Source organism: Osmerus mordax, chromosome 6 (assembly GCF_038355195.1).
Source record: "Osmerus mordax isolate fOsmMor3 chromosome 6, fOsmMor3.pri, whole genome shotgun sequence".
NCBI classification, from domain to species: Eukaryota; Metazoa; Chordata; class Actinopteri; order Osmeriformes; family Osmeridae; genus Osmerus; species Osmerus mordax.
In genome coordinates this window covers 1,651,139-1,666,783 of record NC_090055.1, presented here as the reverse complement: position 1 = coordinate 1,666,783, position 15,645 = coordinate 1,651,139, and the positions used below count along the sequence as shown (strand labels likewise).

The following is a 15,645-nucleotide window of genomic DNA, read 5'->3' as shown; positions in this document are numbered from 1 at the left end:
AATAGCATTAACACACCGACTCTAGGTCAGATGTGAAATGAAGAAAATTCACACAACAGTTAATGCATCATAGCAACATCCAAAAGTTAATTTGGGCCTATCAATCAAAATAACCTTCAAAATCTTTTATTGTAAAAAAATAAAAAAATAAAATCCCCATATAGTCTTCAACATTCAACACATCTGCATAAATCTCACTACATCAGTCATTACAACTTTGACCATAAGATCTTTAGACCAGTAACCAACAGTGTGCATTCAGGCCTTACAGACTCCTCTGGACTGCTGCAAGAAGTGTTATAAATCAAGAGCATAACACTGAAATCCAGAACGGAACCAGGGAAGGTTTCCAAACGAAGGGAACGCCCAGGAGTATAAACTCAAACCACAGTTTGTGTCCTCGACACCATGTCCATTCAGCTGACAGTCCAAGCATCTGATTTCTGCACCACATGTCCTGACAGTTGGCTATGACCTTGGTCAGTGAGACAGAGAAGTTGGGCTGGGAAATTCACCAAACTGTGCCTCGGCCAACTGGGACATATCTGCTTCATTCTGTGGAGAGGAGCGAGAGTCAAAACAGTGCCCGAACATGCAAGTCAGCCTTGTGATTCCTTCCATAATAAGTAGATCGATTCATTGATCACTGCTCCTTCACACCACCTCCATCGTGGCGGAATAAAACAGGGAGTCAGGTGGCTGAGCGGTTAGGGAATCGGGTTAGTAATCTGAAGGTTGCCAGTTCGATTCCCGGCCGTGCCAAATGACGTTGTGTCCAAGGCACTTCACCCTACTTGCCTCGGGGGGAATGTCCCTGTACCTACTGTAAGTCGCTCTGGATAAGAGCGTCTGCTAAATTACTAAATGTAAAACAAAAGCAGTGAGGAATTCTTCCGGCGGTTTAATTTGATTTACTTTACCTACCTGTGGGTCTCTTTCCCTCTCCAGTTTTGGGACTCGATGCCTTTTCTTTTTGGGTCCTGTGTGTTGGAGAGCCACAAGGGGCGGCGAAGAGCCAGGAATGCCATTCAACCTTTCATCTTCGGCTGTAGCCAAAGAGTCTAAATGGGAACTAGACTCATCCTGAAAGGCAAGACAAAACAAATAAAAATTTGTTTTTGTCTTGATTCTTGAGCATCGAGTTAGAATGGCAAGAGTCTTATTTACATAGATACAGGCTTTTGATAATGAATACCTCAAGCACTATCGTGAGATGAGAATGTCTGTAGTCATCGCCATGGGCATCCAGTGTCTTCATTAGAAACCTGCAGATGGGAATTGTGTTATATCATGAGCAAGGGTCAACGCCCGCTATCAAAATATAACCCAACCTAATTTTTACCTTCTCTCTTTCTTCATGCGGCGCGTCAGAGCTTGAACCTGGTGAAGCCGACCCAGCAGTTTCTCATTCACCTATGGAAACGTTGAGCAAAAACTTCATCTTATATAATTCATCGGGTTACGTTATGGATTTTTATTGTGGACTGGGAATACGAAACACCATCCTGTGTACGAAAGATCGTCACTGACCTGTTCGACTTCTTTACACCACCTGCTCAGCGCCAGACATTTTCTTTTATTGAGTTCTTTCCTCTCTTCCTCCTCCTCCTGCCCAGGTCTCGACGCCCCACCTTCAAGCAGTTCATTGCCTCCTGGGCCCAGCTCTACCTAGTGATAATGATATTACTACTTAGCAGATAACGCTACAATTATACAAACAAACTAGCTAACAGATCTTTGAGTCTTAATGTAACTTCTGGGAATGTGGAAAGTTAGGATTCAACTGAAGCTGTCATTCTGAATTCAAAGCTGACAACTGATATAAGGTGTTATACTTTCCCACTTCAATAATCATGTTTCTACTATATAAACCCATGCCATAACATTTACCTCCCCAGGACCTAACTCAACGCCACCGGGTTCCAACTCTGCTTCAAGAATGTGGCCCCCAAAAAGAGGGGGCAAAGCCAGTCCAGAAAAATCCTCCATCATCTGAAAATAGAAGGGCACAAAATGGGAAATTGAGTCGGCGACTGAAAGGCATGTGCCTTGCGTCACTTACTGACGCCAAGATCAAGAATTATTGGTATCCTATTTTACACTCGGGACGGGTCTTATTTTCAGTCGTGAGTGATGCGGCTAGTAGCGTTTTAAATATCCAAAGTATATCAAAAAGTATCCAACCAAAGTATCGGAGTCTAGGCTAATTGTATTGTTGACGAGCCACAACAGTCAGGGGTTCCACAGGCGTTAATGTCTCGTAGCTAACTACACCGAGAAGAGATAGCCAGTTAGCTAGACTAGAGCTACACAAAAAAGACAGCAGTCAGCTGACTTCACTCAAGTCACTGCAATAATTGAATACTGTACGAGCTAGCTATACTTTAGCTAGTACCCAACTTTGATTATTCAATCCACACTACCTACCTTTCTGTCCGTTCACGCTACCCGCTCAACAACGTACCAAAACAGAGCTATCCACTCATTAGCTACTATGCTAACTAGGTAGCTAGTGCTAGCTAGCTTGTTCGTTTGCTATTGACGCTCCTGGAAGACTTTACATTTTCCAAGCTACTCAGTTTGCATATATTATATGGATGACTAGTACATGTGGAACGTCAAAGACACTAACACTGTGGGAACTTTACCCCATCCATTGACTGCCAAGCTCAAGGAATCATTGGTCTTTTCTTATTTCACACCCCCAACGGTCCATTTTATTGGTCGTGATAGGCGCAAAATAAATACGTCATTTTATAACTCAACTACACTTCCCATGATTCCAATCCACAATAGACTACAGAGGACAACATGGCTGGTTGGTGAAATTTGTCTTTCTTCGTATCAAGCAGGCAGCGTATTGTAGATTTACGGCATCAAATTAGCCAATTGTATTGAATAGTTCTAGGGTATAACACGTTATAATCAAGCTAAGTATACAACAATCAATATTTTGTATGTCCACCAACAGATGATGTGACCTTGGCCTAGTACGAGCTAGTTAGCTGGTATGACTTGTGAACCTAGAACAGACGTTGACCCGCCGACAGTGATCTCAAAATGCTAGATACGATTGTTCAAGTTTTCAGCCTAGATAAACAACCGTCTTCCACCGTTGATTAATTCTTACATTGTCATTGCAGCGTTTGGTGCGTTCCTCAAAAACGCGTGGAATAAGGAGCCAGTGGTGTTGGTCTCCTGCGCGCTTGGTCTCCTAGGTCAGTAGTTGAAACTCAGGAAACAGTTTGTGTTTAAATTAACTGGTCTATGCGCAACGCAGTCTGTAATCTCAATTATCTCTCGTCTCTTTCCAGCTGTTGTTGTACCAATCATCAGTCCCTTCACGAAATATAGTGCAATGTTGAATTCAGCTGTACCCTTCAACTACCCAGGTAAATCTTACTTAACTAGTACTACAATACACTCACTCCCGTGTATTGTAGTACTGAATAAAGGTGTCAACCACACACTAAATCTGAGAATTCACTCAGCATTGGTATTCAGAAGTAGGCTATAACATTTAGGGGTATGTTATATATGTTGTATATATGTTATATGTTATAACTGCAAATACATTGCAGAATTCCGCAGTAACATCAATCTTACATTGCATAGAAGGATAAACCTAAAACATCCAAAATGATGCATTCATGAACATTCGTTCTTAAAATCAGGGCTGTTATCACATCCCCCCCCCAATATTCAAATCTGATCAAAATGTCCCTCCCAATATATTGGTATAAAAATATGAACAAAATATAAATGTGCTACGACAGGCAACCACGCACTCTGTCTGAAATGATCATAAAATTAATAAATAAACGTAAAAAGTTTTCCGGGGGGGGGGGGGGGGGGCCTCAGACTCCCCAGCAGATTTCGTCCCCCCCAATGTTGACTCCATGGCTACGGCCTTGCTTAAAATCCACTGTTTTTTCTTTCCAGTTCCTGTTCGAGACGACGGCAACATGCCGGATGTTCCGAACCACCCGAGTGAAGCTAAAGGACCAAACCTGGACTGGATTAAAAAGCTGTAACTGTTTAAACTCCTAACAAATGTGTTTCTGTACAGACGACAACAAGTTCCGGTTTTCTGTAGGTCTACTGCTTCTTTGTAGGTCTAAAACATATATAAAGATTCTTTATTTAATCCTATTGTCATTTTTTCGGGGCTCAGATTAGATATTTGTGGTTGTCAAAAGACCCTTTCTTTTTACAAAGTTTAAAAAATATTTCGCGCATATGGGTTGGATGGTAAGTGTTCTCAAGTAAGAACAACACACACATAGTAATTAAAGTGTTTATTAAATTTCTTCTGAAAACAAAAATACAATGATTGCATGTAAGAACCTTGTGTACAAGTCAGTACTCTACAATAACATGTTGAGATTCCAAAACATCACAATTATGTTACTGTGACCATCAATTCAGTCTATTCAATGCAAGATCTGGCAAAGGACACTCAGCATTGATATTTCATACTGTCGTCTTTGGGAGCTTAACAGATGTAGCCATGCAACCATCAACACAATCTAAATAAAAGTTGTCTTATTCTTGAACAGTGCCCTGGTTAATCTCAACCTCTCATAGCTCTTTACTTTAAAAAACGAACATTTGCTAACATAGTTGGGCCTGTTCCAATACCTAGCAATGACTTAATTTGTATGTTGAATAATTTACTGTCAGGACAGAACATATCAGCTGTTTTGAAAGTCAGCCCTTGAAAACCTGATGAGACAGTTCTTGATATGAAGCCACTGTTGGTAAAACCACCCTTTGAAGATTTGAAAACATACAATTTACAATCAAAACAGAACCGAGTGGAGTAGACTTGAGAGAATTGTCTGTTCCAACATAGGTTGGGAAAATAGGACTACAATAACAAGGCAGTTTTCCACATTTGCATGTTTTGACTCCTTTAAAAGGTGCAACGTTAGGAAAGATATAAAGCTAGTTATGTAAGTTCAGATATTTGAGCACTTTTTACATTATACATGTTTGATCTCACTATAATCAATCATTCTTTTTCAAATCAGCCTATTTACTAACTGTTAGAATACCAATAGAAAAACAGCTGTCATTGGAAACTGGCATGCAATATTATGAAATGCTACAAGTTACCAAAAGATAAGAACAAATTTGTTTCATTTCTTTGCCAATATGTAAATACTGGAAAAACATTTTAATGTATAACATAATTGGAAATCAAAACAAACACATCTAAAACTTATCTAAAATTCCTAATTTTCACATTTCTATTAAATCGTTATTTTCAAACCCCGATTTACTAAAAGACACGACAACAGAGATCTTAGAGTAAGAGACGAAAAATACTACTTGTACATATACTTTCTCACACACTTTTCAACTTCCCGTATACATTCTTCATCACTTCCTAAGATTCCTTTCACCATAAACACAATCTTATCATCACTCTTGACCCTCACATCATTCTGGTAGGTTCTGTGTAGTTTGCCATTGGTAAACATGCAACTAAGATCAGCTAGGTGTCAACAATCTGTTTATAAAATGAATTGAGAAGACACTGGTGAAACGCAAAGACAAGCGCTGAGACCCTTACATTTTTTCACGTAAATCCTTTAACCTGTTGCCAGTTTCCCCGACCTACTTAAAGTAATGCAAAGCATCCACTTAATTCACCACAGTTCCTTAGCACATCCATCTGTCAAACTATGTTCACGTTCTCTACCACAGAGTTCATACAGGCTCCATCCTCCTCCTTCGGGAAACATCTTTCTGTAGACCAAACACATCGCCAAGGGTTTCTCATTTCTGTTTGTTTCCCCTGTTAGAAAACTAAAAGTGCTCCAAGTAGGTGTTATTTCAAAGAGCAAAACTTTCCAATCCAACAACATCTTGATTTTAAAAACATTTTAGATTAACAAAATACTTAAAAGTTGTTCATGAACACATCTCAAGTTCACGGGACACCTTAATCAGAAGAGAACAGTGATTTGACCATTTCTGCATAAACAGCAAGGCATGAATCTTGCATAATGTCAACATGTAACAGGAACCTGTCCTTTTATAAAACACTTGAAAATGAAAACAAAACATGATAGCATACATATGAGCTATTACTGTCAATAGATCCTGCCATCAAGAATCAGTCCCTGAAACCACATTCTAACTAGAACCGCAAATACGGAACACCATAAATAGGAACTAGCAAGGATATTTAAAAAATGTTTGAAGTTTGTGAAAAATGTAAAAATGAATAAAATGTGAAAGAAAGAAAACTGTTGTAAAATAATACACAAAAGGTAACATAATAGATGACGCAGAAACGCACCATGTTTTTTTCATGTTAGTGCCTAATCATCTAACTAAATAAAGTAGATGGTGAAATCAGATGTCTGTTACTTAACACCACAAACATAATTTATAATCTGTGGCTATATGTCTCAAACCTTTTCACGTTAATCAGGGGATTTTTTAATTTAATTTAATTCAATCTTTTTACTCTTTTTTTGTATTTCTCCGATAGCTGTCAACAATAGGCACAATACATTTTCCTTCTATGATCCACCAGTTTAATGACTATGATCATTTATTGTTATAAAGATTAAGTTTTTTCCAAAATGTAATTGGCTTTTGACTCTACAATACAACCAACTTAGACCTGTCCATGTGTTGAGATTTTATTCATCGGACTGTTGTAGTTCAGCTCTCAAATGTGTTATCATGACTAGGCTGTGGCACCTTTTAACACTTAAAACCAAGACATCCTAAAACTAAAATCAAATTGAATCACCATAATATGTTCATTTCAACGTTCCATGTTAGGCTCAATATAGCAATTGACCTCTGAGTAAATCAGTGACAATGTTTTGAATTTGAAAAGCATTGAATACTTAATATTGAAATGTAAACACCACCTATTTTGGGGTTTTTGAATTAAACTCTTTAAAATTGAAATATTTATTTATTCAATGTAAAAAAAAAAGAAGTCTGATCCAAAAATTCAAGGTTTGGAAATTCAGGTTGCTCAAATTCTCTCCTCAGGCCCCTCTCATCCAGGTGTAGCAAACATACTTACATGCAGATCAGTCATACAATCACAGACCGGGGTCTGAGGAGAGAGGTCCGGTTTGAGGCAATAAATTCCTTGGTATCCCATCATGTTGAATGATGGGATAATTTTTTGGATCTGAATTTCACAATTCAAATTTGAGCAGCCTGAATTTACTTCTATTTTAATTTCTGAAGCTTGAATTTTTTTTGTTTGACTTTTTGGGATCTGAATTTTACTGTTCAAATTTGAGCAACCTGAATTTTATTTTTAACATTGAAATAAATAGGTATTTAAATTTTAAAGAGGTGAATTCAAAACCAACAAATTTGGTGGTGTTTCACTATTAAATATTCAATACCTTTTAAAATTAAAAACATTATGTCACTGATTTGCATCCATACTGAGAACAAAATGAAAATACATCTGAATGTTTCACTGGCTCTCCATTGGCTCCCAGAGGCTCTGTCCTACTCGATGATTGGTGCCGAGCGATCGTTGGTCACCGTTTTCCTGAGTCGAACATGAGCAAATGGATTGGTCCTGCAATACGGGGAAATGCTAACATAAACCAGGATTGTTTGATACATGTTCCTTATTACCGTGTTTCTCAACTGGTGGGTCCCGACCCAAAACGGGGTCGCGAGCTGGTGTGGAGAGGGACATGTGCTTTGGCTCTGTCAAAACGTTAACTTAAATTTTTATAAGTGACCAAACTTCCGATGGCGTGCTTTTATTTTGAAAGGTGCATTGGGTCACACCGTGCCACCCGCATTCAATTGAAATAAATTCTAAAGGTTTGAAAATAGTTTTTGGGTTGTGACTTAATGAGTAAGGGCTAATGTGGGTCCTGAGCTTAGACCAGTTGACAAACACGGCTTTAGTACATACCACATATCACACCATAAAGCTTTGTGCCTCTCAGAACATGTTAGGTCTACTGATTATTTACCTGGTCGGAGAGGGAGGCGGAGAGCCAAAGTCTGAGGTGAGCTGTAACAGAACCGACAAAGACAATCACATGAGAAACACTTCAAATCTCATGTTGTAAACTTAGCATGATAAGCCGCTTATACCTCTTGCATTAGCATCGACAGGGTGGGTCGGTAAGCAGGTCCAGTCCACTCTGGCCCTGGACCAGTGCCCTTGGCCCTCAGGCTGACTGGGTTAGTGTCGGCCATGCTGTAAGGACGCGGACGGAAGGTGCTGACCCTCTGTGGGGGTATGGAGTGCTCCTCCTCGGACTCTGGGGTGAGGGAAGGGGACACCAGCTTGTCCAACTGGCCTGTGCTGGTGCTGTTGGCTTTGTACAGGAGCAGGGAGCTGGGTGAGGGAGAGGGTGAAGGGATGTCAGAGAAGACAAGAGTATCAGGAACTTTAGCTCCAGTGGGCACCAGTCGTGTTTCATCGACTGTGCTGTTGATGTTGGAAAGCAAAGTTCTAAGGGAGTCGGGTGGTAAAAGTCTGGGGTAGAACCGGGAAAGACGACAATAGGGGTCATCGCTCAATCGTGCTCCATTCCAGGAACTGTTGTGTTTTTGCCTGGTATCAACATGTCCAAACTGTACTGCCACAATGAAAAGCAAAATGTCAGAGAGAGGGTGGGAAGGTATATCTATATCAAAGTGCCAGTGACACTTCTCAAGTTCTGTTGAACAGCCAAAGTTTTTATTGCCTATTTGTCGACACTTAGACAGCGGCTATTGTCTGATGAATGTCAATAATGGGAAGGGAGGATTCAGGAGAGGAAGGATCTACAATCGCACACTCACAATGCATCCTCATTTGCCAACACCCACACTTCTCAGTTACTGGTGTCACAACTCACATTGAGGAGAACTAATAACACATCCAGCAAACTCTTTTATCCAAATCGACGTAAAGACGGGGATTTGAACCTGCGACCTGCAGCTCTACCACCCAGCTAACCCTATCATCCCTAACGTGTGTGATTAGTGTCTGTAGAGCAGACCTGTTGTCCAGGCTGTCCAGGGTGCTCTGGTACGGCTGAGTGTAGGAGAACGGGAACCAGCCTTTTCTGTAGGGGGGAGAGACAGACACATGACATCACCATTCACAGAACACACACCTGGGAAAGAGTACGGCCCACACCAAGCTGTGCTAGTACGTCTGGAGTGTGTGTGTGTGACCACCTCACCGTCCAGTCCGCTCATTCTGACCGTAGTGCCAACCGTCCCTGGGCTCAGAGATGAGGAGGTGGATGCCATCGCCAGGGAGGAAGTGAAGTAAGCAGGACCCACCCCCTCCGCTACCCTCTGACCCCCCGGGGCCGTGGGGGAACATGGCCTCCACACGCGTGGGCCCGGAGAGGGGGAGCACTCTGGGGAGAGTGGAGCCTGGGAGGAGAGGAGGGAGAGGGAGGGGAGGGGGGGGGAGAGGAGAGGGGGGGAGAGGAGAGGAGGGGAGGGGGCGGGGGGGAGAGGAGAGGAGAGGAGGGGAGGAGAGGAGGGAGAGGGAGAGGAGAGGGAGGGAGAGGTGAGGGGAAGGGAGGGGGAGGGAGAAGAGGGGAGGGGGGAGGGAGGGAGACAGAGAGAGAGAGAGAGAGAGAGAGAGAGAGAGAGGGAGGGAGGGAGAACAGGGGAGGTAAATCACAGATGGAGTTAATGAAAGAGCTATATAGGGCTGATTTAGGCACTAACCCCAAAGATGCACTCACCCATAAAGCCACTCATCCGCGCCTCGCTGGCAGGTCTCCTGGGCAACGGCAACGTGGCCGTGGCATACACCTCCGCCGCTTTCATCAGCGTGGCATTATGGGATGGAGACGGGGCGTATCCTCCGCTGAGGGCCCCGTGCTGGTGCGGGGAGAGCACAGGGGTCATGGCCCTGGAGAGAGGTGCACTGTGGGGCAGTGGAGGACTGTGGGGGGCACTCTGGGACAGAGAGAGGGTGAGGCCGTGCAGAGAGCTGTGGGAAGCTGGGGAGACCTGGCTGAGGGAGAGCACTGTGGAGGGGATGAGACTGGGGGACAGGTTGGAGATGCTGGTGGCCAGCAGCAGAGGGCTCTGCTGGGACTGACTGGAAACCCCAGAGGACGTCGGGGTGGATGTAGCCGGGCTAGCGTTAGCACTGGTGGAGCTGTTGGCAGGGGGGCTAGCTGTAGCGCTGATGGGTGAGCTGCTATGTTGGGGGGGGTCTCCCCCTGTGGCGCCCCCGGAGGCGGGGAGGGGGCGGAAGGTCTGGGGCCCGGGGGAGCGCTGAGGGGGTGGGGAGTCACTCTGAGAGGAGGGGGGGAGCGGGCGCTGTTGCTGGGAGCGACCGCTTGAGTCTCCATTTGACAGGGGAGGGACTTCCTGTACTGACAACCTCTGATACAGACAGAGAGAGAGAGAGAGGGAGAGAGAGAGGGAGAGAGGGAGGGAGAAAGAGAGAGAGAGAGAGAGAGAGGGGAGGGAGAGAGAGAGAGAGAGAGAGAGAGAGAGAGAGAGAGAGAGAGAGAGAGAGAGAGAGAGAGAGAGAGAGAGAGAGAGAGACGGTTATACAGATAGAAAGACCAATGTACGAAGAGAGAGATAAAAGGCATGGGATATAGTTAAACACTAAACGACAACAGTCTTCGCCAGAATAGTTTCACCAGATCTCTCCTCACCTGCTCTGGCTGGGCGGTGCCCAGTTTGGCGTGGCGAAGGAGCTCCGCTATCCCAGAAGCCCCGGGGCCCTGCGGGGCGGTGTGGCGCAGCAGGTTCAACGCCCGCTCCGGCAAGCGCGTGGGCTGGGAGCAGGACAGTTGCCACGACGACAGCTTCTGAGACAGGAGCTCTCTCACCTGTAGACACATATGGAGAAAAAGGGGCAGGTGTTTTTTAACTCCATTTATTTAAGACAGTAGAAAGAATGGTGTCATGACTAGAGTGTCCTCTTGGAATCATGGTTGTAATGTGTGTTTGGGCTGTCACTACATGCATGTAGCGTGTATTATGGGCCAGCATGGGAGAGGTACACTGAGACACTGTTGTCAAGGAGACGGATACCTTGCAGTGGTAGTTGATGAGCAGCTTGGTAACGGCACACTGTCTGTCCACCAGGAAACAGTAACGCCTCCTCTCCTCCGTCAGGGCCGAGCGGTAGCCCACGGCAACGAGGGTGTCCAGCTCGCCCTGTCGACGGCTCATCAGCTCAACGTACTGTCGGACAGACGGGAGGTTATCAAACAGGCACACACACGCACGCACACGCACACACACACTGCAAGACGAGGAACAGAGACAGGAGCAGAGGAATGACCCTAAGAACACATTGCAAGGGAAAACACTGCGCACCAGAAGAGCTGAGAGGAGGAAGTGATGTCATATCCTGTGCTGCGGAGCCACGATAACATGTCTGTGTCGCAAAATATTGTCCCTCACCCCCTTAACCTTTTCTTCCAATTCAGCCTCTTTCTAATGTCCAGCTTTCTGCCTCCTAGTCCCACCCGTAACACCCTTTACTCTCCAAGTAAAGACCCCGCTTCCTGGTCTCACGCCAGATCAGCAGAGCCAGCTGCTCTTTAATCTGATTCCCAGTGGCCTGGTTTTCATACAAACGGGCACATTTAAACATGCTTAATCTACTGTGATTTTTAATGCCTAATAATGCTGAGTAAAGTGGGTTGGATTTAAGATTTAAGGCTCTTTCTCAGATAATCCTCTGTGTGAAACATCCCCTGGATGCATGTCACCCGTGTCTAAGAGAGGGATATTCATCACGTCTGCTTTCAAACTGCAGGACAGTTACCTGCATCTCTCTGTCTCCATACTTGTTCTGCAGGACAGTTACCTGCATCTCTCTGTCTCCATACTTGTTCTGCAGGACAGTTACCTGCATCTCTCTGTCTCCATACTTGTTGGGGTGACGACTGCCCTGACTCTTCCTGCGAAGCTTCTTCAGCTGAGACTGACAGCGTTCGATAGACTCAGTCTTCGACTTTCGCTCAGACTGGTACTTCTTCAGCGTGGCCTGGTTTAAGAGAAGACGGTTTGAGAGAAGAGGGTTTGAGAGAAAAGGATTTGAGAGAAAATGTTTTGAGAGAAGAGGGTTTGAGAGAAGAGGGTTTGAGAGGAAATGTTTTGAGAGAAGAGGGTTTGAGAGAAAAGGGTTTGAGAGAAGAGGGTTTGAGAGAAAAGGGTTTGAGAGAAGAGGGTTTGAGAGAAAAGGGTTTGAGAGAAAGGGGTTTGAGAGAAGAGGGTTTGAGAGAAAAGGGTTTGAGAGAAAAGGGTTTGAGAGAAAAGGGTTTGAGAGAAAAGGGTTTGAGAGAAGAGGGTTTGAGAGAAGAGGGTTTGAGAGAAAAGGGTTTGAGAGAAGAGGGTTTGAGAGAAAAGGGTTTGAGAGAAGAGGGTTTGAGAGAAGAGAGTTTGAGAGAAGAGGGTTTGAGAGAAGAGGGTTTGAGAGAAAAGGGTTTGAGAGAAGAGGGTTTGAGAGAAGAGGGTTTGATAGAAAAGGGTTTGAGAGAAGAGGGTTTGCGGTAAAAAGGTTAGATAATAAGGCAATGATTGACACTGTTATGGTTTCCACAGCAGAAAATGTAGCTGAACTCACTGTTAGGTATTTGATATCCAGTTCCAACTTCTGTTCCAGCTGAGTGAGCAACTCGGAGTGAAAGAGCTTCAACTGTGGACCACACACACACCCCATCAGTCAAGACACACGATGCACTAATCAATAAGTGAATCCATCACTTTCTGAAAGGGCCTCGAGAAATACACACAAGCACAAAAAACACCTACACACACACACTCACCACATCCTCCAGTTGCACCTGAATCTGCCTGTGGACCTCCGCCATCTGAAACAGAGTGTCTCCTGGAAGGATCAGCAGAACACAGGGAGGAAACAGAAATCAGAATGAGACCAATCTGCATCAAGACATTTTCCTTTACTCTGCAAATACTTACAGGTACTTATACTTACAAGTACTTACACTGAGCAAATGTGAATTACATTTACATTTATTCATTTAGCAGACGCTTTTATCCAAAGCGACTTCCAAGAGAGAGCTTTACAAAGTGCATAGGTCACTGATCATAACAACAAGATAGCCAAAAAAGAATTACAACACAGATTAGCCTTATATGGGGGTTAATGGACATTGAGAAGTTTATCAATTGGAATTTAGTAGATTAGTGGGGTACAGAACCTTTGCAGGGGACCTATGTAGCAGAATACTGTCATGGATTGGTTCAGTGAATGATTCATTTGATGATTATCAAAAATGATTTAATCTTATCAGCTCTGATCTCATCTGAGGCCTGGAACTGAATCTTTCTCTTCTAGGCATGGCTGTCAGCTGTTCATCTCCCTTGCCCTCCCACACCACAGCAGTCCTCCTACAACACAGTCATTTGTGGTGTCTGTCTGGCATCTCTTCCTCTCTCCCTCCATCCCTCCCTCCGTCCCTCCCCCCCAGCCATGCCTCCCCCACTGTTTTCAGCATTACAATGAGATCATGTGGTGTTGTTAATCTCTCAACAATGACCGTACTCTCTCCCTAACCCTCTATGTCTCTGCCTTCACCTCTGTTCTCTCTCTCTCTGTCCCCTCTCTCTCTCTGTCTCTCTCTATCTCCCTCTCTCCCTCTTCCTATCTCTCCCTTTCCCTATCTCTCTCTCCCAGTCCCTCTCTCTCCCCCAGTTCACTCACTCACCCAGTTCCTTGGACCCCTGACTGTCGCTGGCCAGTTCTCCCAGTTTCACCAGAGCGTCGAAGTAGCCCTTGGCAGCCACTGTCACCCCTGAGGAAGGGAGCACGTTTGAACAAAGTGCCCAGTGTGACAAAGACCTTCTGTACACCATCTATCACGCCAAACAGGGGTTGGGGCTCTAGGCTCCTCTAGGAATGCAGATCGAATGCCAGGAGAAGTCTAGCACCCCCGATGCTAACGTTCAAACCCAACATACAAACATGGCTGCTAAAGGCCACCCAGATATCTTCAACCGCTATTTATCTCCCTCAGTAGGTGCACCTAAAGCACTGCTCTCGGTGGATTGGTGTGGTGTACGCTCTTCAAATACATTGACTTTCATACATGAATCAGTTAATCAAACTGACGCTAGAAATCTTTACCTAGTTACAGTCAAACCATCACCCGATACCCTAACCCTGCCATATGATGACAGAAAGAAAGAATGAAGTTCACTCACCAGTCAGAGCTTTCTCATAGTGTTTCCCCATGGTCACAAAGTTCTTAAGACTGGGGTTGAACTGGTCCAGAATCCCCTAAACACAGAACCCCACATCAGAAACAGGGTGATGCACAAGCTAGCCTGAGGAGGAATATACTGTCAAAGTAGTCGTACAGCACTTCTGTGAGACCAGTGCCTTTAAACTTAAAGACATGGACAAGATACAGGCTACATAGACAGGTTACAGGCTACATAGACAGGTTACAAGCTACATAGACAGGTTACAGGCTACATAGACAGGTTACAGGGTACATAGACAGGTTACAGGCTACATAGACAGGTTACAAGCTACATAGACAGGTTACAGGGTACATAGACAGGTTACAGGCTACATAGACAGGTTACAGGCTACATAGACAGGTTACAGGCTACATAGACAGGTTACAGGCTACATAGACAGGTTACAAGCTACATAGACAAGGTTACAGGCTACATAGACAGGTTACAGGGTACATAGACAGGTTACAGGCTACATAGACAGGTCTACAGGGTTACATAGACAGGTTACAGGCTACATAGACAGGTTACAAGCTACATAGACAGGTTACAGGCTACATAGACAGGTTACAGGCTACATAGACAGGTTACAGGGTACATAGACAGGTTACAGGCTACATAGACAGGTTACAGGCTACATAGACAGGTTACAGGCTACATAGACAGGTTACAAGCTACATAGACAGGTTACAGGCTACATAGACAGGTTACAGGGTACATAGACAGGTTACAGGGTACATAGACAGGTTACAAGCTACATAGACAGGTTACAAGCTACATAGACAGGTTACAGGCTACATAGACAGGTTACAGGCTACATAGACAGGTTACAGGCTACATGGAAAAGTTACATATGAACAGCCCTATAACCTACCAACACTTGTTGATACAAACTATTCGGTTGAGATCATTGGCAACGGATAGATCATTTTCACAAAGGCATAAAATAGGGCACTCGCCTGAATACATTCATACACAGTTCAATTGTTGGAGACAGACACAACTCTCAAGCGTGCACACACACACACACACAGTACCTTATACACATTTTCCGTCATCTTGTTGACCTCTTCAGTGCGTGACATGCTGCTTTTCGTCCGTGGTGTGTATGAGTGAGTGTGTGTGTGTGTGTGTCTGTGTGTGTTAGACAGGTGCTGCCCTCTCCGTTTCCCTCGAGTCAAGAGCCTTAGGCTTTACAACAGCAGACGAACCCCTGCAGACAAACAAATCATGTCATCATGGCCTCTCAACTGTAGTTCTGTAGCTCACATGAACAGCACAGTGTTGCTGGCCTCACTAACCCATAGCCTGGTTCTGGATGACATGAAATCATCGTCATCCTAACATCAACCTGTCTCACTCAGTCTGACCCAACACACGTCAGCCCTGCGATCCCATCATGTCATTGCTTGAATCAAGACATGACACACTGTAGTACTC

At 44.3% G+C, this 15,645-nt stretch overlaps 3 protein-coding genes across 5 annotated transcripts; 1 reads left to right on the top strand and 2 right to left on the bottom strand.

Moving 5' to 3' along the window:
- Positions 1-102: 102 nt before the first annotated feature.
- tfpt (TCF3 (E2A) fusion partner) lies at positions 103-3,236 on the bottom strand. Of its 3 annotated transcripts, none has more exons than XM_067237644.1 (7): positions 3,131-3,236; positions 1,891-1,992; positions 1,531-1,668; positions 1,343-1,413; positions 1,196-1,265; positions 925-1,083; positions 103-555 (listed from the first exon to the last, which is right to left on the bottom strand). In XM_067237644.1, exons 2-7 carry the CDS (start codon positions 1,990-1,992, stop codon positions 481-483), a joined length of 615 nt encoding a protein of 204 aa, XP_067093745.1. In that variant the 5' UTR covers positions 3,131-3,236; the 3' UTR covers positions 103-480. The 3 variants fall into 3 exon arrangements, with proteins under 3 accessions (XP_067093745.1, XP_067093746.1, XP_067093744.1); XM_067237645.1 differs by lacking the exon at positions 3,131-3,236 and adding an exon at positions 2,428-2,648 and having other exon boundaries at positions 921-1,083; XM_067237643.1 differs by lacking the exon at positions 3,131-3,236 and adding an exon at positions 2,428-2,645.
- ndufa3 (NADH:ubiquinone oxidoreductase subunit A3) lies at positions 2,781-4,147 on the top strand. Its single transcript, XM_067237646.1, has 4 exons — positions 2,781-2,818; positions 3,144-3,218; positions 3,315-3,392; positions 3,943-4,147. Exons 1-4 carry the CDS (start codon positions 2,812-2,814, stop codon positions 4,032-4,034), a joined length of 252 nt encoding a protein of 83 aa, XP_067093747.1. The 5' UTR covers positions 2,781-2,811; the 3' UTR covers positions 4,035-4,147.
- A 134-nt stretch (positions 4,148-4,281) lies between these two features.
- zgc:158689 (uncharacterized protein LOC791177 homolog) lies at positions 4,282-15,290 on the bottom strand. Its single transcript, XM_067237634.1, has 14 exons — positions 15,243-15,290; positions 14,167-14,242; positions 13,671-13,757; positions 12,768-12,829; positions 12,566-12,637; positions 11,849-11,986; positions 11,023-11,175; positions 10,641-10,817; positions 9,708-10,359; positions 9,189-9,387; positions 9,003-9,068; positions 8,194-8,353; positions 7,983-8,023; positions 4,282-7,573 (listed from the first exon to the last, which is right to left on the bottom strand). Exons 1-14 carry the CDS (start codon positions 15,288-15,290, stop codon positions 7,501-7,503), a joined length of 2,004 nt encoding a protein of 667 aa, XP_067093735.1. The 3' UTR covers positions 4,282-7,500.
- Positions 15,291-15,645: the final 355 nt, after the last annotated feature.

What these genes read in the sequence shown, in the direction of transcription:
- ndufa3 (XM_067237646.1), top strand. An exon ending in CTGCGCGCTTGGTCTCCTAG is followed by an intron (nt 3,219 to 3,314) that starts GTCAGTAGTTGA and finishes GTCTCTTTCCAG; the next exon opens with CTGTTGTTGTACCAATCATC. An exon ending in TGTACCCTTCAACTACCCAG is followed by an intron (nt 3,393 to 3,942) that starts GTAAATCTTACT and finishes TTTTCTTTCCAG; the next exon opens with TTCCTGTTCGAGACGACGGC.
- tfpt (XM_067237644.1), bottom strand. Translation starts at nt 1,992, where the DNA reads ATGATGGAGGATTTTTCTGGACTGGCTTTGCCCCCTCTTTTTGGGGGC. An exon ending in CGCATGAAGAAAGAGAGAAG is followed by an intron (nt 1,266 to 1,342) that starts GTAAAAATTAGG and finishes TCCCATCTGCAG; the next exon opens with GTTTCTAATGAAGACACTGG. An exon ending in AGAGGGAAAGAGACCCACAG is followed by an intron (nt 556 to 924) that starts GTAGGTAAAGTA and finishes TCCTCTCCACAG; the next exon opens with AATGAAGCAGATATGTCCCA.
- zgc:158689 (XM_067237634.1), bottom strand. Translation starts at nt 15,290, where the DNA reads ATGTCACGCACTGAAGAGGTCAACAAGATGACGGAAAATGTGTATAAG. An exon ending in TGGATATCAAATACCTAACA is followed by an intron (nt 11,987 to 12,565) that starts GTGAGTTCAGCT and finishes CTCTTAAACCAG; the next exon opens with GCCACGCTGAAGAAGTACCA. An exon ending in CTGGACAGCCTGGACAACAG is followed by an intron (nt 8,354 to 9,002) that starts GTCTGCTCTACA and finishes TCCCTCACCCAG; the next exon opens with CTCCCTGCTCCTGTACAAAG.